This window comes from Miscanthus floridulus, chromosome 3, assembly GCF_019320115.1.
Source record: "Miscanthus floridulus cultivar M001 chromosome 3, ASM1932011v1, whole genome shotgun sequence".
Lineage (NCBI taxonomy): Eukaryota > Viridiplantae > Streptophyta > Magnoliopsida > Poales > Poaceae > Miscanthus > Miscanthus floridulus.
Genome location: NC_089582.1, coordinates 100,482,175 through 100,505,590, shown reverse-complemented (window position 1 = coordinate 100,505,590; position 23,416 = coordinate 100,482,175). Strand labels below are relative to the sequence as shown.

The 23,416-nt window shown below is 44.6% G+C and overlaps 2 protein-coding genes and 1 pseudogene across 4 annotated transcripts; 2 read left to right on the top strand and 1 right to left on the bottom strand.

Moving 5' to 3' along the window:
- Positions 1–1,677: 1,677 nt before the first annotated feature.
- On the top strand, positions 1,678–6,921 carry LOC136546260 (AUGMIN subunit 8-like). Of its 3 annotated transcripts, XM_066538231.1 has the most exons (7): positions 1,678–1,999; positions 3,137–3,236; positions 3,456–4,799; positions 5,284–5,403; positions 5,696–5,812; positions 5,902–5,991; positions 6,588–6,919. In XM_066538231.1, exons 3-7 carry the CDS (start codon positions 3,534–3,536, stop codon positions 6,735–6,737), a joined length of 1,743 nt encoding a protein of 580 aa, XP_066394328.1. In that variant the 5' UTR covers positions 1,678–1,999; positions 3,137–3,236; positions 3,456–3,533; the 3' UTR covers positions 6,738–6,919. The 3 variants fall into 3 exon arrangements, with proteins under 3 accessions (XP_066394328.1, XP_066394327.1, XP_066394329.1); XM_066538230.1 differs by lacking the exon at positions 3,137–3,236 and having other exon boundaries at positions 6,588–6,918; XM_066538232.1 differs by lacking the exons at positions 3,137–3,236; positions 5,902–5,991 and having other exon boundaries at positions 6,588–6,921.
- Positions 6,922–8,450: 1,529 nt separating this feature from the next.
- On the bottom strand, positions 8,451–13,067 carry LOC136541961 (cellulose synthase A catalytic subunit 9 [UDP-forming]-like). The gene is given in 13 exon segments (XM_066534155.1): positions 8,451–8,724; positions 8,726–9,250; positions 9,339–9,692; positions 9,796–9,992; positions 10,128–10,332; positions 10,441–10,653; positions 10,769–11,032; positions 11,146–11,758; positions 11,893–12,016; positions 12,156–12,252; positions 12,380–12,612; positions 12,712–12,856; positions 12,858–13,067. Coding segments are annotated over 13 exon segments (3,159 nt in total). The 5' UTR covers positions 12,984–13,067; the 3' UTR covers positions 8,451–8,661.
- A 6,395-nt stretch (positions 13,068–19,462) lies between these two features.
- Positions 19,463–22,611, top strand: LOC136544112 (uncharacterized; annotated as a pseudogene).
- Positions 22,612–23,416: the final 805 nt, after the last annotated feature.

Genomic DNA, 23,416 nt, shown 5'->3' with positions numbered 1-23,416 from the left:
GCGTTCGTTCCTGGATCCGGATCGCAGAAAGCATGCCAGTGGGCAATTTGCCCTGCTACTTGAAGCACCCTCCCCCCGCACGCTCGCACCTCGCATGTCGTCGGCTCGTCGCTGCTCCGTTCCGTCAGAAAAAGAAAATCTCGTCTCTTCTCCATGGCGCAGCCGCGCAGGGCGCTTGTCCGGGTGTGGCGGGGCTCGGGAGGCCAGGCCGCGGGAGAACGTGCCGCGACCGGCTGCGACTTGCTCGGTGCGCCCCAGATGCCATGCTCCATGTGCGCTCAAAGCCGCTCGCGGTCGGCGATCGCGGAGGCGGGACAGTGGGACACGGAGGAAGCGCCCGGCAACTGGCGGGACCGCCGTCCCTCCTACGGTGTTGTGGTGCCCGCGCGCCCTGCTGTGCAGCTGGGGGACGCCGCGGGGGCAACGTGGCGGTTGGCGAGCGCGGGGCGTGGGGGCCGACGTCCCTCCAGTCCTACCGGTGGTGGCGGTGGCGGGAGAGACCGGCCGGATGAGTGGATGACGACCGAGGCCGCCAGCGCCAGGGCCGTGCAAGGCGAGCGTGCGCAAATTTGAATGCGGTTGTTTGCAAAGAGCACGCAAGTCTTTTCCACTGATTTTACGTTTTCTGTCCAAACACAGTATCACATAAGGGACCAGGGGTTCATATATTTTGTACAACACAGGTACAATACTCATACATGTACGTACCATAAAAAGTTTAAGATTGAGCTACGAGATTCATCGTCGTCCACGAGTACATCGTCTTTCATTAAAAAAACGTCACCATTAAAGTTTAAGATTAAGCTACACTCAGTTCGCTTGTATCTTATTATTTGCACAAAACACTTATATATAAACCTCACCCTATGAATGCTTACGAATTGACATAGGCTGAATCACTGTATTTTTCCTAATTTTGATAGAGGCATATCTACGTCTACCTTCGAAAGAATTGTCATAAGTAGAAAAACATTCATGTCGGGTTAGGTATTCGAATCGAGGTAAATACGTTTCTTTTTGTGCGTCTGCAAAATCAAATACAGTACGTAACAAGTTTTTTTCAAATAGCGTGGTTGCCATAGGTGAACAGACTTTAATTTATAATCGTGACAGCTTTGGTCGATGGTTTACGTAGCTCATGGATTCATGGATCTGGCTTGGAGTTTGCATTTGACCGGGAATTTTCGCAACTACTGGTTGCTATTCCTGGCCCGCTGGGCGCTAGCTGCCATGGTCCTGGATGCCTCGAGGCGAGCAAGGCTGCAGCTTCAAGAAACGTTCAACCAAAAAAACTCGGAAACACGACTTTTATTTTCGAGAGTTTTTTTTTAAGGAACATCTCCGAGAGATTAGGTCAACTATTCAGACCCAGTACCGAGCTTGGGAGTACCTGCGGTGCATGCGGCCAGGGGCCGGTAATGACCCGGGCCTGTGCGTGTTACTTTCAGTCCAAAGAAGATCAGATGAGCTAATCCATCCAGCAACTTGATCGTTTCCGCTGACCGAAACCAAACCGAGGGTGTCCATCTGATTCTGCACCAGCAAAACATGCGGCCGGGAATTGACCTTTTCCAGCTTTCCTGCACCCTGCACAGGCTTTTTCAGGTCTGCCATGGCCCAGGCATTCCAAGCCTAACGCACGCTCGGGGTACACGCGCCGGGGGAAACCACGCTGTAGCTTAACAAGAGAGGTGCAATTAGAGAGCCGTTTGGTCTCCCTTAACTCGGCGACCCCCTCCTTAATTCTCTACTTCCCTGCCGCCGAGGCAACCGTCCTCCCTAGTCCCTCCTCCTCCACCTCCACTCCCCACGCCGCGCGCGCGCGCGCCCGCCCTCTCCTCCTCCCGCTCCAAACCGGAACCGCGTCGATCCTGCGCCGTCCGCGTGGCGTGTCCAGGAGATCACACGACCCGGCGACGGGCGGCGCTGCGAGGCTGAAGACGCGGCGGCGGATTTAAGGGCCTCGCCGGCTCGATCGCTGCTGGGCCGCGCTCTCGAGGTGAGGAGGTTTTCTGGCGCTTGCTGCGTGGGTTCCGGAGCTAGCGTTTAGGAGGACCTGTTTGGGGCGTAGCGCCGTCTCGATCTATACGCCGTTTTTCCTTTTCCTCGATTTGAGCTGGGGAGCAGGACGGCTGAGCTTGTCCGGGCGTGGGGACGTGGGCGATCGGGGTGTGCCGATGGGAGAGGTGATTGGGCTTAGTGTTGATCGCGGGCTCGGCGGGGTCAGCTGGTTTTGGAATTCTGGATTCGCTCTCTGCTGTTTTGTAGTACGGAGAGGACGCGAGGGGTGAATTTCCGGTCGCTCTTCCTCGTGTTCTTCGCTGCTGTGCCACTTGGGCTTCTCGCTGCGAATTGTACTGGCAACTTTGGCATGGAGTGTCTCGTGATTTGGTTTGGTTAGAACTTAGAACACGACTCGAGCTTGGCTGCTTGCCAAGTTAATCTTGCCATTTGCAGACATTTGTTTTTGCTCCGTGCTTTGGGCACTTCGGTGATTTCGAAGCTTAATTACCCCGCGGTGCATTTTGAAAGACTAGGTGCTTCGCGCTAGTACATTACCTGTATGTATTCTTTAAAAAAGTTAAACGAACATAGTATACCAAAACCCAGCGGTAGATCCTGAATTCCAAACTAAATGACCCTCCCCATGCTGTCTGAATTTCCCAAGGGACTATTGATTTATTCGCGCAACGATGCTGCAACATGTGCATCACCTTTGGGTACAACGAACTTTTATATCATTAGTCGATTTTGTCCAAGTGAATTCTCGGCAACTTCTATGTGTGCACTGTCGTATTTTTCCCTTGTCTCTGTCATGGCGGGCACATCCTTGATGCATGTGCATAGCTCATAAGTGGCAAGTATTAAAAAATGTCCCTGTTTCCCATGCTGCTTCTGGAGAGAAATTATTAGGAAACTGATTCGTCTCACATCACATGCATGTGCATTGTCCTGTCTGTTCTAAAACCTTCAGAATCTCCGCGAATAATGTTTATTTGCTTTGTCCCTTGCTCAATTGATGTATGATCCCATGTAGCAGCTGCCATTTGTCCAAAAGATCTTCTTTTTTATGCTTTATAGTAGATCTACAATGCATTTATACATTCTGATGCGACCTTCCTCCCCTGTTTCCTAGCCTCCATCTAGTCACCCCCTTCCCAATTTGCCATTATATCCAGACGAGAGGGCTTTGGGGCACTAACTGTAGCTGTTCAAAGTTTTGGAGATTGAAATTGGTAAAATTTCATTTCCATATGCAATTCAGTCACCTACAATTTGTGGTTTTATGGATGACTCAGGGTTCATTGTTTTACATGCTAATTTGGTGCCCTTTGTTGTTTTTGTTTTTATGAGCAGAAAGTTCATGTTGCTTGTTTCAAATTGAAATTTAGATCAGCTCTGTTCTTAATTTGAGGCTTACCCTATTTATTTGGTGTCTGGTTGTGTGCCGTTAGGTACATATTGGTTGTTGCAGCAAGCTTGTTTCCTGAGATCCACATTGATGTGGTTTGTTCTGGAAATTTCTATTCGTCATGGATGCTCTTAAGAGCTATGCAAAGAAGGCTGATCTTGCTGATGAGACTCTAAGACCACCACTAGTTCCATCAGAGAAGCACAATGCTTTCCGAGTGAGGGATGTTGCATCCAGGTGCAAAACTGATATGGCTGATGCCACTAAGATAAGGCGATGTACATCACCAAGTCTTGGCCGGACCTCAGCAACTGAAGGCACACCAGCACCCAAAAGAGCTCAATCAGCAGATAGAAGAAGGCCGTCGACACCTTCAACCCCTCCCTCTAAGGTGTCAACGCCCTCAACGCCTGCATCAAGGTCCATTACACCAGTTCGTGATACCACTAGAGACTTACACAAGAGTTCCAAGCGTATAGCAAGCACAAAGGCTCCTGATGGCTTGTGGCCAGCAATGCGTAACTTGTCTTCCTCCTTCCAGTCGGAATCTGTGGCTGCACCTACTACAAGAAAAGATAAGGTAGTCACTGCCTTGGATTGTAGCAAGGGGCAGGCGAGTGTTCTAACCGAGAGGAAGAGAAGTCCTTTCAGAAGGAGAAACATTGGTGAACATTGTGAGAATGCTCAACCTTCAGAGGAGCCCCCTAAGAGGGTAATTGAGCAACACAGATGGCCAGCCATGATAGCTGGGCAGGCGCCAAAGAATTTCATGTCAAGAAGCATTGACCTTTCTGACAAAGCTACTAGACCAGTCCTATCATCAAATACATCAAGAGGCCTTTCGCCAAGGAAGGCACCTTCTGTTGGACCAGTCCAATCATCAAATACATCAAGAGGCCTTTCACCAAGGAAGACCCCTTCTGCTGAAGCTTCAGTCAAACTGTCGAATCAATCATTGGATGAAGTGGCAAGGAGTTTGGCTATTCAGGCAAGCAGAAGAGATGATAAGGTAGATTCACAGGCAATAGAGAGATCCAAATCTTTGAGCCGACCAAACAGAACAGTTACTTTTCCTGTTCCAGTTCTACAACGCTCATCATCACCAAGCAGAGCATTGCCAGCTACGTCCTCAACTTCCAGGGCCTTTCAGAGCCCATCTTGGACAAGGCCTTCAACACCCTGTCGGTCCCAAAGTGCTGGAGCTATCCAAGCAAGTGTTCCGTCTCCTCTTATTAACTACATGGTTGATGCACGAAAAGGAAAGAAGAATGCCAGCCAAATCGAAAATATTCACCAAGTGCGTTTATTGCACAATAGACATTTGCAGTGGCGCTTTATAAATGCTCATGCAGAAGATGCTTTATCTTTTCAAAAGGCTACTGTTGAGGTAAAAATTAGCAAATTATCTAGTTGCTCTTACTTTTTTTTAATCTAATTTTACTTTAGTTGGCCTGGTTTGTGTCATTTTGCCTTGTTCTTTCTTGGATTCCAGTACTTCATGCAGTTAGAGGCTTAGAGCAACCTCTATGATAACATAACAGCAGTTCATGTAATACTTCCTCTTCACAAGTTAACCTTGCAGCTGCAAAATATATACACAAAATTGAACATAAGCTTTCTGACTAGGGTACTAGGCACTTCTCTTCCAAAATCAATTGGTTTTGTAGTTATAGTACCAACTGTTTGACCAAAATAGCTGAGAGAAACTTTTTACTCTGTAAAATTTGCCCATATCTATGATTTTATGTTTAGAAGTTTGTTTGTGATCTACTACTACTTAGAATTGGAACTTTTTTGGTGTACTTGTTTATTTTAGTTTTTTGAGTGATTTTATTCATGAAACTAGTTTTCTGTCTTCTTATGTGAAACAGAATACCATTTATAATGTTTGGAGGAATACTATAGACCTGCGGGATTCTGTTAATATGAAAAGAATAATGGTGCAAGACTTTCAGCAAGAACTCAGGCTTTACAACATTCTGAAAGAACAGGTACATTCCAGATCATTACTTTCTACGCTGGTACTAGTATAGTATTACTATTGTGCTAGCATGATAATGGTAAAATGTGGGAAAAAAAGTTCGCATTGTTCGATTGCATTGAACAGCACATTATATAAGTATATATTTATTTATCACATTATCTTTTCAAAGGAGGATGGTACAAAACATAAAAACTATGACTATTTGCAGTACTTTTTTTAGCACCCGTATTGCTGTAGTTATTACCGTCGATCGAATGCACAGATCAGCATTTCTAAAATATGCTGTTGTTTTGGTTCAGATTGCTTACCTTGAACAATGGCCAACACTAGAAAGGGAGAATAGTATCTCTTTATTAGGGGCAACTGAGGCTCTGAAAGCAAGCACCCTGCGCCTGCCAGTTACATCGGGGGCAAAGGTATGCTAGGAACTCTATTACTGAATTGCACACATTTTAGTATGCTGTTCTTGTGATTTCTGCCATGTTATTGACTATCATATGAACAGGCTAATGCAATTGCTATCAAGAATGCTGTATGCTCAGCTGTTGATGTCATGCAAGTTTTGGGCTCATCTGTTTGCTGCATGCTTTCAAAGGTCAGATAATTGCATGCATTTGACTTTGAATTTAGTATTCACTTTTATGTTGGTTTCTTTGATAAAATGAGGTCTCTATGTCATAGAGTATGTGCTCATTCTGCACAATAGCTATACAAAAGAATGTTTCAGATGCTCACCGCATATAGTTGATGTTAAGAAAGTAATGAGAAATGTTCTTCTCTGACAAAGAGAGTGATAAACCCACATTCTTAAAGTTTATGGAACTCAATAGATTATGACTCATCTACTAGCATTATCTTTATATTCAACCAAACTATCTCTGATGACAGTTTGAGAAGGTGTGCACCTTGAGGTGTGATTCTAGTCCCAGATCTTTACGGATGGGTGTGAAAACGGTTTCCATTAAAAGCATTTGCTATCCATTGTACCTCTGAGCCATTAACAGATGCCCCTATTCTCCAAATAAAAGGATACCCAAACCAATTATCTCGCACTTGTTAGTGCTTAAAAGCTTGTTTTACACAGTCTGAATAGGGCCTTTACAAAACTCATGACCCCAGGTAGAAAATGATATCCTTTTAGTATTCTCCTTGTTAAGGTTTGTTTTGATTAACATTACAATATCTTAACAGGTCACAGACAGCACATCCTTGGTTTCAGAACTCTCTGTCATAGCAGGACAAGAGAAGGTCATGCTTGATGAATGCAGAGAACTCTTAGCTACAGCTGCAAAACTTGCAGGTACTTACATTCTGCCTAATCTAATAAGTGCAGTTGACTGAAAGTTTAGAGGCTATAGTATCCCGCCACATTGGTTTTATATTGCGGCCCTTCAGTACCGTGCTGTTTAATTGTTTATCCACTAATTGGGAATCAACCTATCCTCACTACTTTTGCACGATCTTTATCATCAGAAATCAAGGGTCCTAGACTACAATTTCATAATTGCTTTCTACATTATATATGTGTAACTTGGTACAAGGTAATGTTAGTTGTAAAAGACAAGGTGTCCACATTAAATTCAACAGTTGCAACTAATGACTTGTGATATTTAGATCAGAGGAGAAATAGAGTTGAATCTTTTCTCTCCAGGTTTAGTATGTAAACTAATGTCTCCTACCAGTAACTTTTATCGTCTCACCATTCACCTTAGCTTGGAATATCCCATGCAAAATTAACTGTAGCCTATGTACTTAACACCACTGAGTTTGTTATAAGAAAGAAGCCATTGAACTGTATTAGAGGAAAGTAGGCTTGTACAATACTTGACCATTGATGTTGAATACTAGTCTGCATCGATGGATCAACTGTTTTACGAGTTTTCTTCTTGGGAGACATGGTCACAGCAGCTTGTGGCACAAAACTTACCTATTCCGTTCCCAATTCTGTTCAGGTGCAAGAGGGGAGCCTACGGACACATCTTGTGCAACAGAGACAAAGGGCTTCAGGATTGAATTTGGCAACCTGAGCAAGATGCAGAAGCCCCAGGCCATGCCATTGAACAGGTACAACTGCGCAAGTTGAACCTGCAACCTATAAGTACTGCAAACAGAAAAGAAATCTGTAGAGACGAAACAATAGGAACAAAACAAATGTTAAACATCCCCTGGAGATTCATGGTGTGATGCGACAGCTAACTACCCGCAGTGCATAGATATGACAGGTTTACTGAAAGACCTCATCATATGTAAATGGTTTTCACCATATAATGCACTCCCAGCCTTTTCTAGTAATTTTTTCCTTATTTTTGTTCCTTGTATAGAGTGGAGCCCTCTTCTTTGCCATTGTATTTTTTGACATTTGGAAAGAAATACATAGATGAAATGGATGGGCTGAGATGTTGATATCATTTTTTACATCTTCCCTTTTTTTGAAACCTATATATAACAGTTTTTAGCTTTGCTCTCTTTGGCAACGTAAGCAACTCCAGCGTTATACTTTGAGCGCTGACATCGTATTAACGTTCAGATTTATCTTTTCTGTACCCGAAAGTACTGGTGCTGAAGATCCCATCAGTTTTTATAAGCGGATGGTAACTCACCTGGAGTATGGATTGCTGTTTACTCAATAGATAACACTGGTGCCAGAGAAACATCAGTTTGTTGAACTATAGACTTCGCTTGTTCTGCATTTCGCTTGTGTTGCCAGCAAAGTTTTAATGTTAATGTATCACCTTCAGCATTTTCAGGCTCTTCACTAGACTCACTAAAGTACGATTAAGCAAGAGCATCCAAAAGTAAATCTCATTGCTTGAATTCATGTGCAGATTGTAAAATCCAATTTTGAAACGATGGTGCCCTTGCCTGAATGGATGGCTTGGGCTGAATTTGCTACTCAGTCCATTGCAAATTATAATACGTTTTGATTTTTCTGTATACATAGATTTTGTTGTGTACTTAGATATACATTACGTCCAGATATATAGCAAAAACTATGTATATAGAAAATCCAAAACGTCTTATGATTTGAAATGGAGGCAGTGGTTGCTATCAGGATTACATTTAGCACGACTGCACGAATATCATTTGCCATTTAACATCCATTCAAACCTTGTTCTTTGCTCAATTCCTCCTCCGACAATTCTGGGTCCCAGAATATTTTACACAAAACATAGCATAAGCTTCAAAACATCAACAATACAAAATTTCTAAATTGTTGTTTCTCCCTATGCACAAGGTCCAGAATTTTTTAATCTTAATAAACAGCTCAGCAGTTGATGCCACACTGCCTGACGTCCGGTCCCTTGGTCCTGACGATGAAGGGATCGATTCCTGACCCAGAGCAGGGAGAAGATCGAGGCCAGCAGCACGGACCAGATGACAACGATGGTGGGCGTCCGGTTCTGGCGCCCCATGAGCCCCTTGAGGAACGGGTAGAGGTGGACGATGACCCAGAAGGCGAAGAAGAGCTTGCCGAAGAGGGGGCCCCAGGACTGGTACCCGTTGTTGATGGCGTCGGAGATGCCGGCCACGACGCCGATGATGTTGATGATGAGCAGCGTGGTGGGCGGGATGAGGAGCGTGGTCCACTTGAAGGCGTAGAGCTCGGCGAACTCGTCGTCCTCGTCGCCCGTGGCCTTGGAGGTGACGGTGAAGTTGGTGTCGATCCCGGCCAGGACCTTGAGCAGGCCCTGCACGACGGCGAAGAGATGCGCGGACACGCCGCCGATGACCCAGAACTGCTCGTTCCTCCACCACTCCTCGATGCTCACCCCGCTCCACCGCATCTCCAGGATGCCCGTCGCGAAGATGGACATGAAGAGCGCGATGAAGAACAAGCTGGCGAACGTGCTAATCTGCAGATTTTTCACATAGCAGGGTGTCAGGGGCTGGCAACATTCCAACCGGTGGTTAAGTTTCGGCGATGAAGGCGGTGGCACTGACCGACGGCATGATGAACTTGCCGGTGAGGAGGCAGACGGCGGGGAGGGTACAGTAGGCGAGCAGCGGGAGCGAGGTGAAGGGGTAGATGGTGGTGTTGATGTATGCGAAGCGCTCCAGCCACTTGAGGTTGCCGTTCTTGTAGCCGTACAGCAGCGGGCTGTGCCGGCTGAAGAAGATCTCCACGGACCCCAGCGCCCACCGGAGCACCTGGTTGAGACGGTCGGATAGATTGATCGGCGCCGACCCCTTGAACGCCGCCCGCTTCGGCATGCAGTACACGGAGCGCCACCCGCGGCAGTGCATCTTGAACCCCGTCAGGATGTCCTCCGTGATCGACCCGTAGATCCACCCCAGCTGCATTCAGTGCAGCACCAACGGAACAGACATTGCAATTCATCACTGGCTGGAGAAATGCAGGGAGCTTGGCGAAATCGATGATTTCATTCAGTGCCTTTACCTCCAGTCCCCAGTCGGTCTTGTCCTCGTAGCCGCAGCTGATGACATGGATGGCCTCCTTGAGGAGCGCGGCGGGGCTCGACGACGGAGGGACGCCGCCTTCCTCCATGAGCGTGGACGTGACGAACGCCGCGGACTGCCCAAACCGCTTCTCGAAGTTCATCTGGGACATGAGCATCTCCTTGTCACTGTCCACTCCTGAAACAAGGAAGAAACACAGGGTGTGCAGCTCCATCAGTCTTCAGAGACACCTAGTAAGAGACTTAACTGAATGTTGTGCAGGAAGGTACTGTGTTTCAGACATCTGAAACTGAAACTGAAACTGAAACTCACCAATGTCCGCGGTGCCCTCCGGCAGCCCGTCCATAGCGTGCTTGCGCTTCTTGCGGCCGAAGCACGGGCAGCAGTCGCAGGTCACCATCTTGGGCCTCTTGGGCCCCTTGGGAGGGTTGTAGCCGTAGAGCGCCTGCCGCCGGAACACGCACCCTGTCCCGACGTACACCGGGCCCTGGATGCCGTCCAGCCCCTTCATGTTGATCTGATTGATCACCAAGAGGAGAGCTACCAGTGTCAGAAACTCAGAACCCATCGATTGATCGCTCGCTCGCTCATGGTTAATTTGATCTGCAGGAGCCAGGAGGCTTACGTCGAAGAAGACGGTGTTCCTGTTGGCGTATCGGTCGTGCGAGTCGATGCCATCGAACCTCTGCGGGAACTGCACGTAGCAGACCTTCCGGCCGACCTGAGGATCCATGAGGAAGCACATGGCTTCCCGGATGGCCTTGCTGTTGTTGATGTAGTGGTCACAGTCCAAGTTGAGCATGAAGGGCGCGTTGGTCAGCACGGCGGAGACTCGGATCTGTCGGAATTCGGCAAACGAAAAGCCGTTCAGTTCAGTTCAGAGAGTCTCGTCACTCGTCAGGCTGCTGGCATCGTTCGTTGCCTAGTCGTTCAGTTCAGTAATCAGTACGTACCAGAGCGTTCATGGCGCCGGCCTTCTTGTGGTGCTGGAAGCCCGGCCGCTTCTCACGGGAGACGTACACGAGGCGGGGCAGCTCGTTGCCCTCGGTGTCGTGGCCGCCGCTGTGGCCCAGGAACACCTGGATCATGCCGGGGTGGTCGCGGGTGTTGTTCCCGGGCCACGGCGTGCCGTCCTTCATGATCCACCCCTCTGCCGGCACCTTCATGGCCTTGGCCACCAGCGCGTTGATGCGGATCTTGAACTCCTCGTACTCTCTCTGCCAGTAGTAGAGTAGTGCCAGACCAATCAGCAAGCATGATACGTACAGCGTTCTTGCATTGAGAAATGCATGGAAACCATGGATGGATTTGATGTGACAGACTAGAGTACCTTCATGGCGCGGCGCTCCTGCACGAAGGTGGGCTGCACCTTGTCCTTGAGGTAGTCGACCTTGAGCGAGAAGTAGAACTCCGGCGCGCGGGGCTCGATGCTGAACTTCTTGCAGAACGGCACCCACTTGCGCGCGAACTCGGCCGTCTCCGACAGCGCCTCGAACGTCAGCATGGACGCGCCGTCGTCGGAGACGTAGCAGGACACCTTGTCCACGGGGTAGTCCACGGCGAGGATGGAGAGCACGGTGTTGGCGGTCACCAGCGGCGGCTCCTTGAGCGGGTCCACCGTGCTCACGAAGAGGTCCACCGCCGACAGCAGCGACGGCTCCCCTTCCCTCTCGTACCGGAGGGTGAGGCGGTCCAGGTACGTCTCGCGGTCGATGGGGAACCACTTGGGGAACTGGTCCAGGATCCAGGAGATGGCGAACCAGATCTCGCAGATGATGGAGACGAGCCACAGCCCGATGGCGTCCGGGACCGGGTGCAGGATGCGGTAGCGGAGGAAGAAGGCGAGCACGACGAGACGCACCACGATGACCATCCGGTACGGGTTCACCTTGCTCGACGCGATCGACACCTTCCGCGACAGCGGCTGCCGAGCCTCGTCGTCCCTGCTCGTCGATCGTCGATCAAGAGCAAAAGTTCAGGTGATCGATCTGTGTCTGTGTGTTGTTGGGAAAGGAAAGGATACGCTGTTGTCGTGGAACAGCGGAGCTGGAGCTGGTTGGAGGGATCGGAGGTTTACAGTGGCACGTCGGCGTCCATGTCTTCGGGATCGGCGCCGCCGCCGAGGATGCCCTGCTTGGACTTCCAGTCGTCCATCCTCTCCTTCCAGCTCACTTCTTTCTTCTCATCCCACTTGGCACTCCCTGGCGAAATCGAATCCATCCATCAGGTATATATAGTGATCAAATCTCGTATGATTTGAACTTGCTTTAAACCAACATTTCCTCTCTTTTTTTATTACTAGCAAAGTACTAGCAAATTTGATGATGAACAGGGACGAACCTGGCTCAGACACAGGGTAGGGATGGATGCGCTTGTGCAGGGAAGACGAGAGCTCGCCGTGGCCATACCCGTTGGTGATCGGAAACTCACCGCTCACCTACATCATTTTTCATTTGCGATCGCTCGGTTAGAACTAGCTCGTTGGTAGAACTAGAAGGGCGTCACGTCAGTCGACTAGTCGAGTGGAGTGGAACTGGAAGGTGGTGCATGTCATGGATACATACCGGCACAGAGCGGGAGCCGGTGATGATGGGCGGGATCATCGGGGTGTTGTTGCCCTCGCCGTCGTCGGGGCCCCTCCCGTAGCTCATCTTGCCGTGCAGCATCGCCTCCGTGATCTGGCTGTTCTGCATCATGTTGCCCTCCAGCTGCTTCTGCTTCTCGTCGTCGATGTTGAACTCGTGCTCCAGGTCGTCGATGTCCTCCTCGTCATCGTCCCCGGCAACCCTCGGGCTCCCTTCGATCGTACGTTCGAGCAGACTGTGAATCACCAAACTCAAGTTGACGACGGCGATCGAAGGCAAGAAGTCAGTGGTAGAAATGTACTACGACGTACCCTTGAGGCGCTTGTAGCGCGTCTTGCACTGGGGGCAGTTCTGCGTGCCCTCCCGGCGCTCGTACTCGTAGCAGGGCCGGCACACGGGGAAGCCGCACTCGTTGCAGGCGACGAAGAGGTCGCCGTCCACCGTGAGCCCGACCTCGGTCGCCGCATATCTCGCACACCTGCCCGCTCAGCGCCCGCAGCGGCTTGGGGTCCTCGTGGCCCCGGATCAGCACCAGCTCGTTCCGGTTGTGCGACCCGGCCACCAGCCCGGCGCTGGCCTCCATCGCGCAGCGCGGCGGCACCGACGAGCAGGACGGCCGGCCGGCGTGCTAGCTAGCTAGCTCTTGGCCTCCGATCCCCTCTCAGGTGCTCGGATCGAATCGCGATGGCAAGGCAGGGCGACGCAGGTGTGGTGTGCGAGCGATGGCTCTGCCTTGTGGCAGGGGCTGCTAGTGCTAGACTGCTAGCTATATGAATGTGAGAGGAGAGAGGAGGAGGTTTTGGCGGGTGGGAGAGGCGAGGGGTGTCTGTTCGATGGAGGGAGTGCGATTTGGTGCGCGCGTCGGTGATTCTGCTCGTGGGACGCGCGCGTCGCGGCGGGTGAGGGGGAGCTCGATCGTGTTGGTTTGGTTGGGTGCGGCGTCCCCGTTGCCGCTAAGTGAAGCGAAATCCTCCCCCTGACTGACGCCTGCGCTGGCTTGCGCCTGATGCTGCATTGCTGTGCTGTTGTCAGGCTGCGTCCGGACCAACCCCTCCTCGACCAACAGAGACTTGGCTTTCCCGCCATCTCATTTTTTTTAACTTGCTGGTACTACTTTCTTTTCCAGAAAACATTTCTGAGACTGATCAGCGTGGGGTTCTTCATAAATTCGATTGTCTTTGCTTGAGAAAAGACACGTAGATAGGATTAGACATTTTCTCTTCCCATGGGACATGGGACCTGTTATTGCTATGAAACAAGAGATTTTATCATAAAATTTACATTAAATTACAGCCTCTCAACTACTGGTCGGGTTTCCAACATTTAGGTACAAAGTACCTTGCTTTCAACCTTCAGATATTTAAACAACTCAATTTTCAACATTGGGTCAGTTTTCAACTTGGTTTTTAAATAGCCATAAATGGCTTGTAACTAAATTTTTTCTCAATTGCATTGAGAAGTAACTGTAACCTAAAAAAAATCCATATAAAAATAAAAATACAATAGCAGTATAGGACGAAGGTAAACTACTTTCAACATGTCAATTAACTTAATTCACTTCCGCTGGAGGTACTCTGTTTAGAGAAGCTAAATTTCCTCTAGACATTCAGTTCGGTTCTTTTGATGTAAATTATGCTCCACGTTCTTGCAACGTCTGTGCACATGAGTTAGCTCGCTGCGATTTGCTATGGGACCCGGATCAATTCTATGTTTGGGTTGATCCTCTCCCAGAGTTTGTAATTTCTTTGGTGGTTCGTGACTTTCACGATCCACCTGAGATGTAATAAAGCTGCGAGTCTTTGTTTTAAAAAAAAATTAACTTAATTCGCTCCATACCAGAACTGATTTATATATCGAATACTTATATGCATGTGTGCAACTGAAAGGCTTCTAGAATTTTTTGAAGCCATAATAATATACTAATTTCCATAGTGAGAAATATTACATGGCTTTAAACAATTCTAAAATAAACTTTGATGTATATGAGTATTATTGAACACACATGTTTTTAAATCATCCAACATATGGCAGTTTTCTTACATTTCAGTTACAGTCCTTCTACACTACAGTTACATATAGTTTCTATTGGAGCTGCAATCATTTTTTTTTTGGTGTATTCAAGAACTGATGTTGTAAATTGCAAATCAAGTGTCTGAGTCCTCAATGGCACTTCATTTATTTTCTTAGTACAAAACTTGATCAAAGACACCTCTCAAATTGGAAGGACAAAAAGTAAAAAATTGTAGGGTTGTGTTTGCTTCATCTTCTGAAAAGTGCTTCTACTGCCAAAAAGTAGGACGCCAACCAAACAAGAAGAACCTGAAACTGCTTTTGTGTAGTATACTTTTCGCAGCACCTTAGACTCCGAACACATTTTTTTCCCCTCAAGGGCATATGCTCTTATGTTGTGGGCCACTAGATATGCATCTGGATGCGCACACATCAGGAGGGCTTTCAACTTTTCCAAATGGGATGGAAATGGAGATATGTTTTACAACTATTTCAAGGGAGAAAGAGAGATGGTAGATTTTATAGTTGTTTCAACCAAACAGTTTATAATATTTTCACAGCACATAGTTCACAGCTGAACCAAACACACCTAAGACCTCAAGACACTCAGTTGTTATATACATATCCTAATTGCGTGTCCGTTTAGTTATGATGCATGTGTGTGTGCGCGTGTGTGTGAAAAATCCTCATGGTGTTCGGAAGAGCCAACTTTATGAGTATTTTTCTATGTCCTTGTCGGGGTTTCTCCTACCATTTCGTTTCAAACAAATGAAAAGTTTCCCATCTTTAAATGGACAAATCTTCTCTCTATCTCCCACCTCTTGTCCTCCTCTCCACTCCATGTATCTTTAAGCTATGGTATCAACCCTAGAGGCTAGAAGATGTCTTCCACTTCTTTGTTATTGTTGTAACTCTTGACCCCTTGTGTTAGTTTTGTTCATTGTGTATATCTCGGTTAGTCATATTGACCCAAACATCATGGGAACCTCAGGTTCAATTATTACCTGAGAGGCAATGTGCAATGTCATTTGATAGACATGATTCATATCTTGGTTATTGTGGAACAATAATGTAGGAGTTGCACCTTGGCTCTCAACAATTACATGTGGAGCTCTGTCTAGGGGCTTGTATGTGCCTTAAAAGGGTACAAACGGACTTCCCCCTATAACACCAACAAATTTTAGTGGTACCTGTTAATCATGCTCTAGCATGGTCTAAATTCTTAAGATAAATAAGTATTAAAATTTTTGTGGATAAATTTTGTAAGTACACCTAATCAGATTAATTAACTTTATTTTATTTATTTCTTAACACCAATAACCATTTAGGATGTGTTTAGTTCGCAGGCATGGTTGGATGGGATCATCCGTCATCCCATCCATGTTTTTAGGGATATGATCATTGAAATAGTCTGTTTGGTTAAGTCGATGGGATGAGCTAATTTTTCTATTTACTTGGCTGGACAAGAATTGAATGGGATGAGTCAATTTTTTTTGTTTGGATGATTGGACGAGGATAGCCCGACTAATTATGGCATGCGGGGCATTTATTCCTTTTTAACCAAAATATAACCATGTGCTCATTTTGTAGATTTTACTGTAACAAAAACAATGATACAGTCATCTCAAATTAGATGAATAGTCAACGAGATCAACTCGTTTGAAGATTGCTAACAGAAAAGCTAAGCACTTAATGCTATTGACCACATAAGCTGCAACTAATCCAGCATACTCCCTCTATCCTGAATATAAGGAATCCAAGCTTGTCTGAAAAATATTGATTATGAAAATATTTTATAATGTCTCCAATTATTTTAATTTGATGCCATAACTATTATTTTTCTTTTCTACAATTTTGTCAAAGACAACAAAGATTGACTTAGAACAAAACTGTATACTTTATATTTTAAGACAGAGGGAGTATATGGACAAGCCCATTCGGCTGATTTTTATGGCTCGATGCATCCAATAGAATTAGGAAATATTCCCTTTTGATGGATGTCCATCTAGATCATTCATAAACCAAACATTTTCCATCTATGGAACGCTATCTCCTATCCATAGATATCTATCAACATAAACACACTTTTATAGATACTTTATGATCTCCATATTACTCTATATAAGTTTTCAACCTTTACATTGCACCTATATAGGTTTTTAATACATATTTAGTTGAAATCTTAATTTAAACTCTATTATCTCTTTGGTGCTTTTTTGGCATGATGAATTTATTTTTTGCTTTAAATTTTGTAAAATCTTATTTGTCATTGCAATTTTCTTATCCATGTATTAAGTTCAAATTCTACTGCTGATATATTATATATTTATTCAATGTTTTCTTTTATATAGTTTGCTAAAATAGTTTTAGGCCCTAAATTTCATCTCTTAGTTACTGCAACAACATAAATAGTGGTTTCAACATGCAAACAACATTCAAGAGTCATGATGGTCAATTTTCTCTATCAAATAATTATATGTGCAATATCGTTATTTTGTAAAAAAAAATGAGTGCATAGAATTAAACTACTAACATTTATATGTCATAATATTTCAGTTAAAATATATAAACTTATCTAAAGCAACACCTAAAATTTATTGTCATAGATTTAATATAACTTTAAGGGGTCATTTGGATCCCTATTTTGGAGGAATTGAAATCTACATAATGGATTAGGTTATTTGGCTTGGAATTTGACATTTCATAACATTCCTAAGCTCACAAACAAGTCTATCTCAAATTTGTAGTGTGGGAGATGGAAATGGATTTTACAGATCACTATACTATAACTCTATTCTCTAACTTATAGCACACTCTTTAACTCACTTCCCTATAATAAAAATACAACATATAAATATGTCACTTGTATGCCTAACAATAAATATACAAATATATTGCATATATATATAACTATATTAGCTTAATTAATCTATGCCTAAATTGTAATTATTAGAATGAATTCAATTCCAAGGATCCAAATGGGCCCTAAATGAATTTCTAGTGCTATAGGCATGTATTTTGTTAAGAAAATTTTTAACGATAGATACACTATAAAAGTACATATATATTTATCTCTAATATGTGCATGTATAATCGATATACATGGTGCTAGTATTTATTTTTATTTTGAATTTGATAGTATAATGTAATTTTTGGTTATTTAATATTTTAGTTATTTTCATAGCAACTTATATTGGTAGCCCAGACATAGATTTGAGGGATATTTTAGTTTATATATTACCACTAGTAGAGAACAGACTTTCGGTTTAAGGCTTTAGTCCTGGCCATTTTTGGGCCCGGGACTAAAGTCCTCTGCCCAATGGCTAGAGGCGTAGCTTTTGCAGGAGAGGACCTTTAGTCTAGGTTGGTGGCTCAAACTGGGACTAAAGGTCATCCTCCAGTCCCAGTTGGAGCTACCAGCCGTGACTAAACCTTTAATCCCGGTTGGTGACTCTAACCGGGACTAGAATTGTACCTGTAGTCTAGATTTATACCACAAACCAGAACTACATGTCCCGGGCTATATACTTCTCCTTCTTCCTCCCCTAGCCCGAGCCATTTTAAGGTCTCTGCCTGCTCTCTGTTCTTGCTCATGGAAGGAGTTCATGCTTGCGGAATTGGTGAAGACTTGATTTCTCCATCCATTCTTCGATTCTAAAGGTTACCAACTTCATCCTCCCATGTTTCATCACTAGCATGGCTCATTTCTTGGTCTAGAAATAGAGAAATTTGTGGTTTTTTAGATTGGGAACGATGATGGATTTTTTATTTATATACCATTTGAGCTCGAAATCACTTGATAGTTTGAATGTGAAGGTGAAGGAAGCTTATAGTAGTTCATCAAAACTAGTATGCACCTTTCATTGCCTCATTTCATGGTCTAGAAATAGAGAATTTTTTTTCTAGAATGGGAATAATGGTGGATATTTTTTATTTATATGCCATTTGAGCTCAAAATCACTTGATAGTTTGCATATGTAGATGAAGGAATCTCATAGTAGCTCATTAAAACTAGTATGCACCTTTCATTGCCTCATTTCATGGTTTAGAAATAGAAAAATAAAAGTTTTTTAGTATATAGCTCATTTAATTTTATGGTTCACAAAATGAAAAATTTATAGTAGTTGATAAAAATGAGTATAGAGAGTCATAGATGGTGATTGCTTCCGGGTCCTCGGCCTCGCATGGGGTCCCTAAGCGACTGAGGTTGGACCTCCCTCTCATTGCGTGCGGCAAGTGTGGGCAGAAGACTGTGAGGGAGTAGAGGGTGAAGAAGGGTCCTAACCAAGGGTGCATTTTCTACACATGTCCGAATCACGAAGTGAGTAATTTTTTTGTCATGTTTTGTTATGCTTTGTAGCCATTTTTGTGATGATTTTTATTAAAGTTCTTAATTTGTTGTTGTAATTTCAGTGGGATGGCACTGGATCATGTGATGGTTGATACTGGGAGGAAGAGTATGTTGAGCACGTCCAAAAATCTCTTGCAAAGGTGACTGAGACGACTAATGAGAGTGCACCTTTGTGTGATGAGACAGTGAACCAGCAGAAGAATGATCTGTCTATTTAGTTGGAATTGGTCGCGAAATCCTTAGTCTGCTGAAGTGCATTATAGGTTTAGTTTGTTTAGTTCTATTTGGGATTTGTCTACATTGTATCAAGGCTTTAATACATTAATGTTCGAGAGTACGTGAAACAATTGTGTGCTATAGGATATTAATTAATCATGTTGATTGATAGATATTTTGGATCTTTTAATTAACTACTAATCATGCATGTTGTATAATATGGGTTATTACAAGTTTTTGATGTGGTGTACGTCATGTAATGCAGATGAACCGGCAATGGATGTACAACATTGACTGCCGCTCCCCAGAGTTCATTAGGGGCGTGCATAAATTCATAAATGTGGCCAAGGCAAATACGCAGAATGGTTTCATGTGCTGCCCATGTGTTCAATATAGGAATGAGAAGGATTATTCTTGCTCAAGGGTCCTACACGAACACATGTTTACGTCGGGTTTTATGTCAAACTATATTTGTTGGACTAAGCATGGAGAAAGAGGTGTTATAATGGAAGAAGATGATGAAGAAGAAGGGGATGATGACAACATTATTATTCGTGGTTTTGCTAAATATGGTGCCTTTGATGATACTGCAATAGGGGGAAGCTAAAGAAGAGGTAGCGGCAAAAGATGAGCCCGCTGATGATCTTGGTTAGGCCATCCATGATGCACAGAGAGAATGCGAAAGTGAAAAGGAGAAGATCAAGTTGGAGCGCATGCTAGAGGATCACAAGAAATTGCTATACCCAACTTGCCAAGAGGGGCAAAAAAGTTGGGTACCACACTTGAATTGTTACAATGGAAGGCAAAGAATGGTGTATCCGACATGGGATTTGGGGAGTTACTGACTATCGCAAAGAAGATGCTTTCAAAGGCAAACAAATTGCCTGCCACTACATACGCAGCAAAATAGGTCGTCTGCCCTCTAGGATTAGAAATCCAAAAGATACATGCATGTCCTAATGACTGCATCCTCCACCGCGACGAGTATGAGAATTTGGATGCACATCCGGTATGCCATGCATCACGGTATAAGATCAGGCGAGATAACCTTGGTGATGTTGAGGGCGATGGTGAATGTCCCAGGAAGAGAATCCCTACCAAGGTGATATGGTATGCTCCTATAATACCATGCTTGAAACGTTTGTTCAGAAACAAAGAGCATGCATGCAAAGTTATTGCGATGGCACAAAGAAGACCGTAAGGTAGATGATATGTAAGACATCCTACTGATGGGTCCCAGTGGAGAGCATTCGATAAAGAATTCCTGAAGTTTGCAGATGATGCAAGAAACTTAAGATTTGCTTTAAGTATGGATGGCATGAATCCTTTCGGAGAGCAGAGCAGCAGTCATAGCACTTGGCCTATTACTCTATATATCTACAACCTTCCTCCATGGCTGTGCATGAAGCAAATGTTCATTATGATGCCAGTGCTCATCCAAGGCTTGAAGCAACCTAGAAACGATATTGATGTGTACCTAAGGCCATTAGTTGAGGAACTTCTACTTTTGTGGAGCAGCATAGGCGTACGTGTGTGGAATGAGTACAAATAGGAACACTTTGACCTACGAGCATTGTTGTTCGTAATAATCAATGATTGGCTTGCTCTTAGTAATCTTTCAAGATAGTCAAACAAGGGATATAATGCATGCATGCACTGTTTTCATGACATGGAAGGTATATTTTTGAAAAAATATTGAAAGGTCATGTACATGGGCCATCGTCCATTTCTTCCATTAAATCAGGCCCTAAGAAAGAGAGGTAAGCATTTTAAAGGTAAGACAGAGCACCAAACAAAGCCTGACAACCATAGTGGTGAGGATGTATTCAATATGGTCAAGGATGTACAAGTAATCTTTGGGAAGGGACCTAGCAGCCAACCTATTCTGAATGATGCTAACGGACATGCACTCATGTGGAAGAAGTCCATATTCTGGGAGTTACCCTGCTGGCAAGTCCTAGAGGTCCACATCATGATCGACGTGATGCACCTGACGAAGAATCTTTGTGTGAACCTGCTAGGCTTCATAGGTGTGTACAGGAAGTCTAAGGACACACTGAAAGCGAGACAGGACCTACAGTGTATGAAAGAATGAGAGAACCTACATCCAGAGAAGGTAGATGATGGACGCTAGTACTTAAATCCTGCCAGCTACACTCTTAGCAAAGAAGAGAAGGAAAGCATATTGGAATGCCTAAACAACATCAAGGTCCCATCTGGCTTCTCCTAGAATGTAAAGGGGATAATAAATATGGTAGAGAATAAATTCCTAAACTTAAAGTCTCATGACTGCCACATGCTTATGACACAATTGGTTCCAGTTGCATTGAGAGGGATTCTACCTCCAAATGTATGATTAGCCACCGTGAAACTATGTGCATTCCTCAACACAATTTCTTAGAAGGCAATCAATCTAGCGCATCTAGCAAAGCTACAGAATGACATGGTCCAATATCTTGCCAGCTTTGAGTTGGTGTTCCTGCCATCCTTCTTTAATATTATGATGCACCTCCTAGTTCACTTGATCAAAGAGATTAGTATTCTTGGTCATGTGTTCCTACACAATATGTTCCCCTTTGAGAGGTTCATGGGAGTCCTGAAGCAATATGTTCACAATCGTGCTCGGCCAGAAGGAAGCATCACCAAGGGCTATGGAACAGAGGAGGTCATTGAGTTTTGCGTTGATTTTATTCTTGACTTTGACCCAATTGGTGTTCCTGAATCACGGCATGAGGGGAGACTAAGTGGAAAGGGCACACTAGGGAAGAAAGCATATATTGGCAAGAAGGATGATTATTTCTGTAAAGCACACTACACAGTTCTGCAAAACTCCTCCTTGGTGGATCCATATATCGAGGTATATAAGGACATTGTACGTGGCAAGTTCCTGGGGAGGACTAAAGCCTGGATTATGCGACGGCACATGGAAACTTTCGGTGGTTGGTTGCGAAAATGATGTCAGGGTGACGAGAGTCTAGATGAGCAATTGTACTTGTTGTCTAGGGAACCATCTTGGTATATCCTGACATTCAAAGGGTATGAGATAAATGGTAATACATTTTACATGATAGCCCAAGATAAAAGGAGCACCAACCAAAACAGTGGTGTCCGCATGGATGCCACGGACCTAAATAGAAATAAGGAAACATATTATGACCGCATAGAGGATATATGTGAATTAGACTATGGACCTTATTTTAAGGTCCCTTTATTTCGGTGCCAATGGGTGAAGGTGACCGGAGGTGGGGTAATAGTGGACCCTCAGTACGAAATGACAACAGTGGACCTCAACAATCTTGGGTACAAAGGCGAACCATTCGTCTTAGCCAAGGATGTGAATCAGGTGTTCTATGTGAAGGACATGTCTACCAAACCGAAGAAAGGGAAATACAACAACAACAACTCAGACAATAAGCCAAAGCACCATATAGTTCTTTCAGAGAAAAGAAACATAGTGGAAATCAAGGATAGGTCTGACATATCAGAAGATTATGAAAAGAATGACGGAATTCTGCCCTTCACAGTAAATAGTGACCCAAGCATCCTGCTAAATAATGAGGACACTCCATGGTTACGACGCAATCATAACCAAGGGACATACGTCAAGAAGAAGTTCATTGCTGTTCCTGCTTAATATGGTGATGTACTAGACCTATTATGTAATAATTGTGACTTCATATTTTCTATCGTGTTTTCATATTTTCTACGGTTTAAATGAATTTCCTGCTTGACGATGGATTTCTTATGGAGAATATGTGATGAAAAACCAAATGATCAACGTTAATAAGATTTGAAAACTAATTTCCTATCGAAAAACAATAGATTTAATGATTTTAATTAAGTAGTACATTTTTACATGGTGGAAATTATGATTATTATTTACACTATGTTAAATATTTATACGGTAAAACAAAAGAGTTTAGGTTATTGATTTTTCTTGTGTACAATAATGCAAAACCAGATCTAGGAATTTTTTGTATTTTTTTGGCTAATATTTTATTTACTAGGCAATTAACAACTCTCTACATATTTATATAAAAGAAATTTATAAAAAAGGAAAAACTTCTAGAAACTAGTGGGAAGCCAAACAGTATCCCACCTTTACTCCCAGGTGGATCAACCAACTAGGACTAAAGATGGGACGCATTTTCGTGGCCCGCCAAAAATCACTTTACTCCCGGGCCGTGGCTGCACCCGTGACTAAAGGTCAGACCTTTAGTCCTGGTTCTAGCCATCACCTGGGACTAAAGGAGCTTTAGTCCCAGGCTATAGTTTCACCCCGGGACTAAAGGTCCCTCCTATATATCGCCTCCTCTCTTCTCCCCCTCCATCATCTTGTCTTCTTCGCCCGAGAGCCATCGTGTCGCCGCCGCTCGATCATCATCACCTCCAGCACTGCCTTCATGCGCACGCACCTCTCTCGCCATCTTTGTCGGTGG